At 36.3% G+C, this 14,989-nt stretch overlaps 2 protein-coding genes across 2 annotated transcripts; one reads left to right on the forward strand and one right to left on the reverse strand.

The window, feature by feature from the left end:
- Positions 1-14: 14 nt before the first annotated feature.
- Rai1 (Rat1 Interacting Protein 1) lies at positions 15-4,341 on the reverse strand. The gene is made up of 4 exons (XM_074088669.1): positions 3,711-4,341; positions 3,356-3,620; positions 1,598-1,736; positions 15-1,413 (listed from the first exon to the last, which is right to left on the reverse strand). Exons 1-4 carry the CDS (start codon positions 4,195-4,197, stop codon positions 1,153-1,155), a joined length of 1,152 nt encoding a protein of 383 aa, XP_073944770.1. The 5' UTR covers positions 4,198-4,341; the 3' UTR covers positions 15-1,152.
- A 1,210-nt stretch (positions 4,342-5,551) lies between these two features.
- On the forward strand, positions 5,552-14,010 carry LOC141428465 (uncharacterized). The gene is made up of 8 exons (XM_074088461.1): positions 5,552-5,860; positions 6,803-6,923; positions 7,007-7,736; positions 8,213-8,418; positions 8,646-8,755; positions 9,899-10,105; positions 10,299-10,525; positions 13,566-14,010. The coding sequence occupies exons 1-8, from the start codon at positions 5,690-5,692 to the stop codon at positions 13,795-13,797; spliced, it is 2,004 nt and encodes a 667-aa protein (XP_073944562.1). The 5' UTR covers positions 5,552-5,689; the 3' UTR covers positions 13,798-14,010.
- Positions 14,011-14,989: the final 979 nt, after the last annotated feature.

Below are 14,989 nucleotides of genomic sequence, written 5' to 3' on the forward strand. Positions count from 1 at the left end.
AAAATTACAATAGAAACACTTGCAATCAAAGGGTTTAGCAGGCTAAGGAAGGACATGTGGCCCCTGTGAGGAATAGTTGAATTGGTGAATGTCACTTGTTTGTCGCCTCATAACTAGTAATCACTCCAACTTTCAGCCCTCTATCTTGAACTGTAACAGACTTAGCGAGCGCGCGAGACCAATCATTCATCTAAGGTAACAGAGATAAAAAAAATGTGAAATGTGAAAAATGACAAAAATGTGTTTCCTTAACATTTTTTTTAAATCGTTTGCTCATAATCTATAGCAGCTAAAGCATTGAAACAAAATCACAGCTACGTAGTTTTTGTGGGAGTATACCCTACAATTTTATTAATATTTTATGTGAAAAAAAATGACAATCTATTTTTTTACACCTTTTTTTAACAAGTTGTTTTGAGGGTACAACTATGAAAAAAATCATATAAATTGCAAATAGTATTAGCTACTACCATACGAAAAATCAATTGATTATAATTAAAGCAACATACTGAAAAAAAAACTTACAAATGTATAGTGAGTATCAAGAATGTAGCCTTCTGAAGGTTTACTTTTAAAGTTTCATGTTTGTTGCCTAGCAACAAAGAGTGTATTATTTTGAATTTGACGTATAGCTGTTACAATAGGTAGTGGACTGCTGCTGTGTTACTTTCGCTAGCTTTTTATTTTTTTCAGTATGTTGCACCAATTATAATCAATTGATTTTTCGTATGGTAGTAGCTAATACTATTTGCAATTTATATGATTTTTTTCGTAGTTGTACCCTCAGAAAAACTTGATAAAAAAGGTGTCAAAAAATAAATTGTAATTTTTTATTTTTATTTTTCACATAAAATATTAATAAAATTTTAGGGTATAATTCCACCAAAACTACGTCACTGTGAATTTGTTTCAATGCTTTAGCTGCTATGGATTAGGAGCAAACGATTTTGAAAAAAATGTTAAGGAAACACATTTTTGTCATTATCTCTGTAACAGTTCAAGATAGAGGGCTGAAAGTTGGAGTGATTACTAATGAGGCGACAAACAATTGACATTCACCAATTCAACTATTCCTCACAGGGGCCACATGTCCTTCCTTAGCCTACTAAACCCTTTATAATTTGTTTATTAAAATTTGACACTGATTGATCACTAATCAGATAAATCATTTCTTTTAAAGTGATTGATAAACCATTCTGGTAATATGGGATCATCTTCATTGCTATAGCGGCCAGCCACATGTACTGGCATCCCTGGACTCCACTCCAACATGATGCTTATGAGTGGTAATGTCTGTAGATTTTGTAAAGCATTATCTCCGTGAGTCTCAATGATTTCTTGCGCCAAACATCTTTTAACATATGTTAAGAAAGCATCCAAGAAGTTGAAACAAACATTTGGATTCCAATATCTCTGAAACAGAAGAGATCCATGTAAGACGAAAATATGTACAAACATTGTATTCAAATTTATCAGTCAGTGTCCATAATGACAGAAACTGTAATAACTTTCTGTACACTTGGATCATAGTGTACATTCAGCGGAACAGCAAGTGTGCTCATGCCTATGATTGCCTAATCATTAATATAAAATGTACCTGTGACATCTTTGACAAATCTCTCATAGTATATGTTTTCAATTCCTTCACTATCCCAGCATCATCCCTGACCCCGCACACCAAGGTGTTCACCCCAGCTAAAAACGATTGGCACCACCATTTCTTTGTCTTGAATCTCCTGAAAATCACAGATTATGTTTAAAGATATTTTTCAGATATGTGCAAATATGGTTATTTGGCACAGCACTATTCAACATTAAGAAAAGGACAACAATCATTCCTTCATCTAAGATGCATGCATGAATATATGACAAATGGTTTAGCAGGCTATGGAAGAATATGTGGCCCCTGTGAATAAAAGGTGAATTGGTAAATGTCACTTGTTTGTCGCCTCATAACTAGTAATCACTCCAACTTTCAGCCCTATATCTTGAACTGTCACAGAGATAATGGCAAAAATGTATTTTCTTAACATTTTTTTCGAACTCGTCTTTCTCCTAATCCATAGAAGCTAAAGCATCGACACAGAATCGCAGCTACGTAGTTTTAGTGGGAGTATACCTTACAATTTTATTTATATTTTATACGTGAAAAATAGAAGGAAAAAATGACAATTTATTTTTGACAGCTTTATTTAACAAGTTTTTTTGAAGCTACAACTATGAAAAAAATCATATTAATTGCAAATAGTATTAGCTACTACCGCAGCGTACCGTATTTTTCGTATAAAAATCAATGGATTATAATTGGTGCAACATACTGAAAAAAATAGTAAACTAACGAAAGTATTCAAGTATCAAGAGTCTAGCCTTCTGAAGGTTAGCTTTTGAAGTTTCATGTTCGTTGACTAGCAACAAAGAGTGTATTATTCTGAATTTAACGTATGGCTGTCACAAAAGGGTACTGAACTGCTGCTGTGTTTGAATACTTTCGTTAGTTTACTATTTTTTTCAGTATGTTGCACCAATTATAATCAATCGTTTTTTCGTATGGTAGTAGCTAATACTATTTGCAATTTTAATGTTTTTTCATAGTTGTATCTTAAAAAAAACTTGTTAAATAAAGCTGTCAAAAATTAATTATCATTTTTTTCTTTCTATTTTTCACATATGAAATATTAATAAAATTGTAAGGTATACTCCTACTCAAACTACATAGCTGTGACTTTGTTACGATGCTTTAGCTGCTATGGATTAGGAGAAAAACGAGTTTGAAAAAAATATTAAGAAAATACATTTTTGACATTATCTCTATGACAGTTCAAGATAGAGGGCTGAAAATTGGAATGATTACTAGTTATGAGGTGATAAACAATTGACATTTACCAATTCACCTTTTCTTTACAGGGGCCACATGTCCTTCCTTTAAACCCTTTATGCTATACCTAGTGCCATCCAGGAAGAAGCGTAATTTTAAAAAAATTTGACATTAATGACATTGTAATAAGAACCACGGCATGCATCATCGTGAATGAATCTACCTATAACTTTATCCACATAGCACACAAGATTAGAATACAAATATTTTTTAACACAAAGGATTAGGGAACTTAATACAAGTATTTACATTGTGCATAATGACTTTAGATGATTTTTGAACTACATATAATAAATACACACATGACATTTTTATTTGTTACTCAATGTTAGGGATGGTAATTGTATGACTGCACAGAACCCTTTGTGTGCAAGTCTGACTTGCACCTGACCAGTTATTGGAAGCAAGGTAAATAAGTATCTTTGAGTGCAATAATAAATTTAACATTTTTAGCAACTTTATAAAAGATAATGTTGTTACCTAAAACTGGCTTCTTGGCGTGGATGCTCTATTTTCTTGCTTGTTTTAAGTTCAACAAATTCTTTTTTAGTTAAATAATCTACAATAGCTTCAGCACCAAGCTCTGGAGTTGGTGAATGTGGTACATCGCCTTGGTCACAACGGATGCCATCCATCTCAGCGCCATATAAAATGTTGTGCCGATTTAAATGTGTTCTAAACACTAATGAAAACTCTTCTGTCTCATCTACAGGAACATTCGGATCAGGTTCAGTGTCTGGGGTGTCTATAAAAATAAAATGTATTAATAATGATAACTTTTTGTAACTAAACTATTATCATATTAATTACTAAGACCTAAAGACAAATAACTTACCAGATAACATATACTGCTCAAATTTATAGCCCCAGGATGTAAACTTTTTCTCTTCAGGGGTCATGTTGTTTTTTCTATGTAATTTTTCCTCTGTATCTCTGGCACATAAGTATATATTTCCCTTAAATAGTAATGCAACAATTTTCCAAGGCTCCTTATTCTCGTAAGGAGTGCACGCTACACACGTCATGAGACCCCGATAGCAGAAGAAGTTAGCTTTGTCTAAGGTATTTGGACAAGGCAATTTTAATCTTACTTTGTGCTCCTGTAGAAACCGAATCAAATCGTTGAGTTTAACATCTAAGTCATCTGGTTTACGTATTGCTTTGTCTATAAGCACATTAAGATCAAATTTTACTTTGCGGTTATATATGTTCTTAGCAAATTTTAAATTCTCAAATCCAATGTAACCTATGATTGTAGGACGTCCAAAGTTTGGAAAAGCGGCATCATATTTTTGCACATTTACGGGAAGTTCTGGATACATAATTAATATAAAATTTAAAAAAATGTACTTTATGTAATTTCTTTCAATCACTTCATCACTCAGTTTATCTACTTTACTTCTTTTTGCAAGTGTTTTGCCATACGTAACATAGTAACATAACGTAAAACAACACGGTTGGTTTAGTTGGCCAGCTAAAGTGACAGTGACAGCTACTAGCAGTGTTACCAACTCCAACAGTAGTTGCAAGGCTCAATCAAGGTCAAAAACGGCCAAGTGCGAGTCGGACTCGCCCATGAAGGGTTCCGTAGCACAGCAAGTAACATAATATAAAAGTTTCCTTTACTTTACGATTTACGACGTTTTAAAAATAACTACTTACTAGATCTCGTGCAAACCAATTTTCGGTGGTTTGCACATCACATTTTTTTTTTAGTTTTATCATTCTTATTTTAGAAGTTACAGGGGGTCAGGGGGGGACACATTTTACCACTTTGGAAGTCTCTCTCGCGCAAACTATTCAGTTTAGAAAAAAATGATAAAGACCTGTTCATAGATACGTATGGGCACGTATGGGTTTGATGAAAAAAAAAATGTTTGAGTTTCAGTTCTAAGCATGGGGAACTTATATGCTATGGGGAAGAACTTATTGTTTTTTTTTTCTATTTTTGTGTGAAAATCTTAATGTGGTTCACAGAAAACATCTACTTGCCAAGTTTCAACTGTATAATTCTTATAGTTTCGGAAAAAAGTAGCTGTGACATACGGACGGACAGACATACAGACATGAATCCATAAGGGTTCCGTTTTTTGACATTTGGTTACGAACGGAACCCTAATAAGCAGTCAGAGGCCAAAAGTTGCTTTAGAACAGAGGGCCTGCAGGGCTACTACGAAACTCGAAGTTCGTGTCGTGCAGTCCCTTTCGCTCTCGTATTAAATAGTATAAGTGTCAGAGGGACCGCGCGACACGAACTTCGAGTTTCGAGTTTCATAGTAGCCCTGCTGCAGAGGGGCTACTACGAAATTCTTAATTCGTATCATACCGTCCCTCTCGCTCGTATTAAATAACATAAGGTACGATACGAACTTCGATTTTAGAATTTGGTAGTAGCCCTGCAGACTACCAAATATTTGTGCATAATAAATTCTAAATACTAGTGCATTATATCAGTGATACGGTAGTACTGTTAGTTATTCTGTGATCTGATCGCGGTAAGCATCTGGCTGATTTTCACAAATACAATTCAAATACAATTTCAGGAAAGTACAGGCAGCTGACAGGCCATGACTAGTACAAATCGAAATGATTTTTATGAATTTATTTATTATACATTCATCAAATATGTTATTGTATGAGCTTAGGTTCCTTTACTTTTGTTTTAACAAAATAAAAAAAATATTTGAAATAACTGACTGACATGCTTAGTTTAGTGTTAATTTAATTAAATAGGTAGCAAACTAAGTGCGTGGTTCGTTTATTTTATTTTAAGTGATCTCTTAAATAACTTATTGTGACAAAATACAATCTACAATGAGAAATGAAGGTAGTGAGGTTGGAGATCAACAGGTAACCATCTCGGTAATGGACAAACCGTTTCATAAATGTCGCCTATGCTTGAAACTTGGCGAATTCTGTTCAATATTCGAACAAGATGAATCCATCAAGCTATCTGAGATGGTCATGTCTTTCGCAAATATTCAAGTAAGTACCTTTTCAATAATTGGTGTTAATAATCCTCATTTATATTACTTTAACATGCCTACATTGTTCCGGATTTACAAAGGTGATTATTATTGTAGTATTATTTTAAATTTTCTCACATAATATTATATAGATTAAACCAAAAGATCATTGTTGAATTGTATTCCTTTTTGATACTATAAGGAAATAAAAAAGTGAACATAATATTATACTTCTTAATTGATTACTTATTATGTAAAAAGAAGTAAATCATTATTTTGTTTGCTAACACAAAAAGAAATAAATGGTTTTTTTGTAGTTTTTAATAAATAGATAGTTGTGTTATTATTAAAGCTATGTTAGCCTTGTTGTTACACCTATGGCCTCTCAAGCAGAGGATTCTGGGTCAAATTCCAGGCTCGCACCTCCGAGTTTTTCAAAAAGTTCATGTGTGAAATTACACTTGAAATTTACTATGACCTTTATGGTTAAGGAAAATATTGTGAGGAAACCTGCAAAGCTATTCAATGGTGTGTATATGAAGTTCTCAGTTTACATTGGGCCCGCGTAAGAACTACGACAAAGCCCTTTCATTCTGTGAGGAAGATGATGAGTATCATTGATGACTCTGGATGGGCTTATACTTAGTTTTTTTAAACATTAGAAGGATGGTTAGCGATTTTGATGTGTTTTTGATTGCAAAACACTTTTGAGAAATAAGTCACAACAAATATATAACAATTAAGCAAGGACATGTGATCATTTACATGCTTTTGGTATCATAGTAATGGTTTATAACATTTTTCAATAAAAATACTTGTCAAGATTGTTCACCCCTTTTTCTTATGCTAAAAAAAACTAAGTAGATATGTTCATTGATTCCTCGATTTCTCTATGTCTGTCAACATAATATTATTTCAATTATATTGGTTGAATCTACTCAAAATGAGATTTGGTTTGCAGATATTTCCAGGTGATGGACTCACAGACAGAGTCTGTTCAAGTTGCTTAGAAAACTTGAGCACTGCATATTTGTTTAAGCTGCAATGTGAGAGAATCAATGAGATATTACGGAAATCACCAGGTATTTATAAGATAGTTGAATTCCAATACAATAGTTCCAAGAATTGTTTAATAAATATTTATTTTAATTGTTGTTGTTCACAGATGAAAACATTAATAACCTACCTAATTTTGAATACAATATATTTATGAATAAAGATTTTCACATGCATGCCGCTAAATCAATGGAGGGTGAAAATGTTCAGAATGTTATCAAAGAAGAAGGTCACACTGGTGCCAGTCTTGAAGTTAGTGATGAAACAGACAGTGATGTTGACTCTGTCATATGTGTGTATTGTAATGAATCTCATGGTAATCTAGGTGCCCACACATGCCGTGTTATTTGTAATATCGAACACAATGTACTGCAACAATCCAGTAGCAGTGAGACTCTTGTAGCCACTGATGTTAATTCATCAGATACTGACAGACTGATTACAACTACACCAGAGAAGCCACCACGTCTGCTAGTTACTTGTGTTCTTTGTGATGAAAAATTTAACCAGTATGATGCTTATGTTCTGCACTTTAACAACTGTACGCTCAATGTTAAGTTACATCACATTGTTTGCCCCATCTGCCACGACATCCACACAGAAAAACTGGCATACCTTGAACACCTACGAGTTATACATTTCAAATATGATCATCCTGTGATTGACTCGGATGTAGATTGTGTTGATAAAGTTCCTCCGGTAGTTGAGAAGACCAGAAGACCGATAGCCGTGCGTCGCCAAATAGGTTGGTCTATTGAGGATATTTATCAAGAAATAGATTGCAAAAAAATAGAGGATAATCAAACACCAAATTCGAGTCCTTTAAAATCGTTAAATGCGTGAGTGTGATCTCTAAATGTAGGCATGGGCATGGGCCAGGATTAATACAATGCTTCCTAACTAACATGGGTAAAAAAGAAATTCAAGCTACTATGTATTGTGGTTCATTGGATAATCTGTTATTTTTAGAGCTTTACTGTCTATTATCACTGCTTATTATTTTCGCGCATGTGACTCGTGTTCACGAGATTAAAATGAGATTTGGTTGCAGCTTGTAACCTTTTCACACATCCACGAAGTTGGTGAGGTGGCGCAAATAATACGCATGTGCAAAGACTCTTACTGGTTATGATTATGATCTAATCTTCATTCTTCTGCGCAAATTTAATCCAAGCTAATTGTGCTAAATAGCCAGAAAATATAATGTCTGACCAAAAGCTATTGCGTTTTTACGTAGGTTAATTGTGTACAATTTTAGGTGTAGACCACCAATAGAGCAATAATATCACATGTTAATTGTTTTTTTTTTATCCAGGACATTTAGCAATCACAGTACCCCGAAAAAAGTTAGCTTTCGTAAGTTCTTTGAGACCAGCAAAGCAAAAACTTCCAATTATCTGCCTTTCCGAAAGTACATTCAGAGTTACAGACAGAAGAAAAAGATCAACAACTACAGTCCCATCAAGGACAAGTTACAGGTGACTGGCAAACTAAAGGCGTGCTGGCATGAGGAGATGTCGGGTCAGTCAAAAGTATATCAGTTTTTATTTGTCAATTCTTATATATGACATGTTAAAACTAGGTATATAGGTAATAAATGGTTGTAGAAAAGAGTTATCTTAAATTTGGGCTTGCTTGAAGCACAGACCATATAAGTTTTTTTTCTAGATTGGCTAAAAATTGGCACTGTAAATGCAGGTTGCAGAGACAGATGTAACTTGAAAATTCTATTTTTCTATTATTTTTAGATACTGATTATAATTCTCCAAGTGGGACATCTGAAGAATCATGGAAGTTGAAGCAAAATTTGATTTGCACCTGTAACAAGAGTGTGTTCATGCTATCGGAATTTATAAATGTGAGTATTAGTCTTAGGGTCCCCCACATATATCGACGCGGAATCTGCAATAGCCGATAGAAAATAAAACAATAAATTTAAAAAATAAAAAAACCGGACTGCCTTAAAAATACTGAAAAATAGGAAAACAAGTCTAGTGCGCTAGAATTCAACTTAAAGTTCAACAGTCAGGACAGGACCCATTAGGTGCTAAGAATTTTTAAGCTGGTCACGATTCGAATGGGTCCTGACTGTTGAACTTTGTTAGCTACTTAACAGAGTTCTAGCACACTAGACTTGTTTTCCTTTGTTTAGTATTTTTAAGGCAGTCGGGTTGTTTCATTTTTTAAATTTATTGTTTTATTTCACACTATTTTAATATTTCTGTGAAAATGGTAGATTAAAACTATTATAACCCATATGTATTTTGAATGGGCTAATTATTAGCTTTGCCACCAAAAATCCATTTAAATTTTTCAAGAATTTCATGTACAGTCGAGTTCATAAAGTTGTGAGCAAAAATATCTGAACACTTTTCTACGCCGTTAACAATAGAGTCGTGTTCAGATATTTTTGTTCAAAAATTTGTTCACAAGTTTATGAGCTCGACTGTAACCAATGCCACTCCCGTCATCAAGACGAATCTAATGACATATCATTTATCAAAATCGGTTCAGCCGTTGAGTAGTTACAAGAGGACATAGGAATAGATAGACATACATACATACGGGTCAATCACATAACGCATTAATCTTTGCAGTCGGCTAAAAAGCTTAAGGTATGTCTACGCATAAAGATATCAACTCATAATCTGATCATACTACATGCGAAAGTTTGTATGTGCGTTTGTGGATGTTTGTTACTCCTTCACTTGATATAGATGAAATTTGGTATTGAAATACCTGGTCTGCTCGAACAACACAAAATGTTTACAAATCAGGATCTAATTTCAAAATTTCCACCACTAGGTTCAGGACATGAAATTTGGCACAGTTGTATTTTATTTAATGTGACTGATGGATGACTATGATGTAATTTTTCCCAAGTGGATTTATTTCGAAATAGCATATCTATTCAACTGCTAAATTTGATGTAACGCAAGTAAAGGCTGGTACTCGTATTTTTGATGAATTATATTCATCAAAGGCTGGTATTGTATTACAGGACCGGGACAGAATTACTGCCATGATAAACGAATTGGGGGGAGTGGTTGCTGAGAACACTAAAATGGAGATGTTGGCCACGCATTTCATCTCAATGTTGCCAAACGACACTTTCACTGGCATGATGGTGTGCGCCCTCTCCACAGGGAAGTGGCTTCTGCATCTCAATTATATATATGACAGTTTCAGAAGCAAAAAGTTTTTGAATGTAAGTAATGATAATTAGTCTTATCATTGTAGATTTTAATTGGCACTGTAAAAATGATTTTAAAATTAAAACGCATCTGAATCACTATGAACTTCATAGTGATTTTCTTTTCTACTTTTGCAGCGAAAGGGTTCTACTCTGGTACGCGATTCAGTCTTGAAAAAAGATCAAATATTAACACTACCTTTTTCAGGAAAATATGTATGAATGGATGAAGCATCCTAAAATACTTGAGATTGACAACACCAGCGTAGAAGTAGCCAAAGCAGCAGTTTATTGGCACTTGGAGTTGCAGGCATTGAGTTCCAAGTTTCCGTTTGAGGGCAAACAGATTGTGCTAATTATGAAGAAGAAGTATAGACAGTACTACCAGATGATATTTAAAACATTAAAAGCGAAACCGATAACTTACGACCCAAGGTAAATGATGATGAATATATTGCAATATTGTAAAAAAAACCCTGTTTCTTTTTATTAAAATTGTGTTTAGAGAGACTGGTAAAACGTAGCATGCAATGAAATAATTTTGCGACAACAATGAAGCAAATGATCTTGAAATGTAATATTGTAATAAATCTCAGTCTTGACACCTTGATCGGCAATGAGAGTAACATTTCATATGCAACTTTAAATATAATATTAATTACCATAAAATTTTTCCCATCAGAGGCAATATTTAGGGGGTGGCAAACAGCCCAAGTACACTTGTATTAATAATTAGGGTTCCGTAGTCAACTAGGAACCTTTAGTTTCGCCATGTCTGTCCGTCTGTCTGTCGCGGGTAAGCTCAGAGACCGTTAGTACTAGAAAACTGTAATTTGTCATAAATATACATACAGTCACGCCGACAGTGGTAAAATAAAGAAAAGTAAATTCAGGGTACCTCCCATAGACTTAAAGTGGGAGTGTTTTTTTTTCTCGACTATCCCTATATTGTGGGGTATCATTTGAGTGCAGTGCGTGCAACGCTCGGAAACGGACGTGTCTCACTGCACCGAAAGATTGCGAAATCGCGTAGCGCGGCCTAGCCGCTGCCCGTTGACGACGCTATGAGTTCGCAACAACTCATTGCGAATGAACTGTTGGCGTTCATTCAAAACGCCATCGACACCATGGATGAAGTCAGCATCGTGCAGATCTGCAAGTCCAACTTCAAGGAGGATGAGATTTGCAGTGGCAAGGCGCTGCTCTTCCAGACGCTCGGCAAGGCCGACCAGATGCCGTCTCGCAGAAGGGATGGAGGAATAAGGAGTCTCCAGGACATCATCACGATGTTCAAGGCGACCGATCCGGACGATGTGCTCTCTTTTGTGGCAAAGGAGCTGCGGAAGCTGCCCCCGGTCACATTCGACCACGTCGACGTCACCACTTTGCTAAAGGACATCGTGACTCTTAAGGCAAATCTGGCCGAACTTTCGATAAAATTCGATGTATCGCATGATATTATTACCGAGTTGCGTAAAGAAATCACCAGTTTTCGCAATAGTGCCCCGGTAACTCGGTCACCTGTTGATGCGTCGAATTCTAATGTAAACAATCTACTGGAAGCAGATGCCGATTCAGCGGCATCAAGTGTCGAGTCGAAACGACCGCCGGTGCAACGTGAGAGACCTGAGCCTCGTGTTCCGACCGCTGCGCGGGCCGCAGCACTCCGCCAATAAGCAGCCAGCTGGGCGCGGGTATGCTGACGCGGCCGGCCGAGCCGCCGCGCCCCGCCAGCCTCCTGCGCCGCCTAAGGCTACTGAACCGAGGGCTACTTCGACGCCGAACAGGCCCTTGAGCACTAACGTGGACGATGAGGGGTTCAAATTGGTGAAGAAAAAAAAGCAAGGCTCGCAAGAAACCTTGCAAGAGTCAGTGTGGCTCTGCTGAACCGGATCCAGGCTCCGGGCTGAGGGCGGCCACACCGAATACGGCACTGTATGTGTCGCGTCTGCATCACACCGTCGCAGTCGCAGATGTGGTGGAATACGTCCGCCGGAAGAGCGGATACACGCTGAGGGTGTTCCAGCTGCAGTTGCGCCACTACGTGCACTTGAGCTCGTTTGTGGTGCGCGTGCCGCGGCTGCTGATGGGGACCATCGCGAGTGCTGCCTTCTGGCCGAAAGACGTCGTGTTCCGGCGGTTCCGGGGCACCATGCCGCAGATGAATGCGACGTCGGGGACGGTGACTCAACGGGGTCACGCCGTATTGTCACCAAATTAGTATTAAATAATATTGATTATAAATATGTATGTTAGTCTGTAAGGTATTTATTGTACGGCCCAGTTGCCCGAAATAAATGAATTTATTAATATTATTTATCATTGGATAGGTTTGGGGGGTTGCTAAGACAATTTTTCTATTCAGTGATCTGTTTGCGAAATATTCAACTTTAAAGTGCAAATTGTCATTGAAATCGAGCGTCCTCCCCCCTCTAAAATCTAAACTGTTGGGTGGAAAAAATTAAAAAATATCAGAAGGGTAGTAAATATATCAAATTGACAAGGAAAATTATAGCGGCTAAGATTGCTTGAGAAATATTAGTAGTTTAAGAGTAAATAGCATGCTGGCGCTGTTGTATCCGATTACGCTTCATTTTATTTCCCATTAACCCTTTACCAGGCCAAGGGATATATTCCTCCCACATCTTATATCGGTTACCGTAGTCAGGTTTTAACTCCAAACCTCCTACAAAATATTTCGTCAATCCCTGAAAATAGTATTTTATGATCTTCATTCACAACACGCTTCTAAATCGCGTAATATATCTTTGGCAGCCGTTTAAATTTACTTGAACTCTAATTTCAGTAAACTACGGAGAAATTCGAACACTTATTTCTATGAAACAGAAGTCGAACAGTTTTTTGATATTTTGTAGATTTTGAGTGTTGAAAGGTAATTATATTATGCATTATTGTGAATTACCAGAATTAAGATGTGGATTGACATTATCCCATGGCCTTATTAGAGTTTAACCGTGCGGGAGCTATTCTTCCCATGGCCCGGTAAATTGTCTTGTCATGTCATAAAAGATACATTATTGGATTTTGAAGCGTGCCGTGAATGAAGATCATAAAATTATGTTTTCAGTGATTGATATAATGTTTCGTAGTAGATTTGGAGTTAAACCTTGACTATGATAACCGATATAAGATGTGGGAGGAATATATCCGTTCGCCTGATCAAGAATATAATAAGACAAAATCGAGTATGACAGTTAATTACTTAGACAGGCGATGGAATAACCGTAACCCACATTTTTATTTCTGGTTTAAAGGAAAATCTCCGACTTTCGTAAATACATTTTTTACAAGGCGCTCAATACGGTTGTAACAGTATATAAAGTACGTATGATGACACGCTAGTTCTTAGGGGCCTGGTAAAGGGTTAAACTTTGCAACTAAATTGCCGATGTCTAAAGTAAACATTTTGATATTTAAATAATACCTAGTCACATAGTCACATTTCCACTCGCAGGACTCCCGGCAGTTGCTGCACCGCAGACTACTGTTTCGTGGATATGAAGGTGATACAGCGGGTGAAGCTGCGCTTTTTCGCGCGCCACAACGTGCCGGTGTTCCCGTACCAGTACATTCTGGTGTATCTGCTCAACCGCGGACGCGTCGAAGACGAACACAAATACTTGTTGCAGGAGTACCAGAAAATACAGTCTGAAGACACAGTCGACCTGTTCAACAATACTTACTAATCCTTTTTTTACTAATGAGTATATATATAATTATTTAGTACATAAGATACACAATTGTATACTGTGTAGTTAGTTTCGTTTACGTCGCAATAAACATTTGCCATATATTTTAAGTAAGCTTAAGGAAGAGATAATTATATTGTTAAATTTATACGATTTATGAACTGATATTGCAAATTATAAAATAAATGAATTATTATGTTATGACGCAGAGATTTAGTTTTATTAAGTTAAAATAGTTATTATTTACAAACTTAACGTTCTCTTCGACTATAGGATCTTGGTGTGACGCGATGACGTATCGGAACTGAAGGTATGGCAGTAGGTATAGGTATGGTGTTCCGGTTCGTATTAGGAATAGTGTTCCGGCTTCCTAGTTTTACCTGCAATAATATAATAGTTATGCGTTTTAATTGAATAAACTGTAGTTGAGGTATGAAAGGACCGATTCTGCCGACGTCCATATTATAAATAACAGCTGCTTGCACTTTAACGCCTGGAAACCTTATTTTCGAATCCAAGCTATAATTTTTTATGACTTCGCCTGTCGCGTGTGCTATTGCTATTGCGAATTTGTGTTGTAATACTATTTAATATGCTGCTGCAAATGCCATGGAGTTTATCAGAATTGGCTTTCAATGCGAAATCTCAAGTAATACCCTATACGCGTGGCTATGTTATTCAGGGTATTGTTTTCTTTGTTCAGCACAATTCCCCTTTGCATTTAAGTATTATTAAAACGAATGCCACGGCGAAGATGAGTACACGAGACAAAGGTTGCTAATTACTGAGGCACATACCCAATAGGAGGTTGGGAATCGCCTTATAGCGGGTTTGTGTGTTTCGCCGCTCTTTGATAATCATTATCATTACACACCTAACTCCAATTATAGGCTGTACAATTTATTGGAATGTGGCATAAAATAAACTTAATCCTAATTAAGGGTAACTGTACTTACTTTAAACTCTGTTATTTTAAGCGTGGGCTTGACGGTTTAAAACTACCTACAATATCTACCAAGGTGACCTTGGTAAAAGCAAGTCACATGCTGCTGGCTGCACGGTTTAAAACAAACCCCAAAGCTCTGCCAGAGGTTTGAAACACACGCTTGTGTACCAAAGGCGTTTAAAAGTCACGATATTTGGTTCTAAACCACTATCCACGCTCTTTTAACCGTCGTTAAAACCGTGT

The sequence above is a fragment of the Choristoneura fumiferana genome, chromosome Z (genome assembly GCF_025370935.1).
Source record: "Choristoneura fumiferana chromosome Z, NRCan_CFum_1, whole genome shotgun sequence".
NCBI classification, from domain to species: Eukaryota; Metazoa; Arthropoda; class Insecta; order Lepidoptera; family Tortricidae; genus Choristoneura; species Choristoneura fumiferana.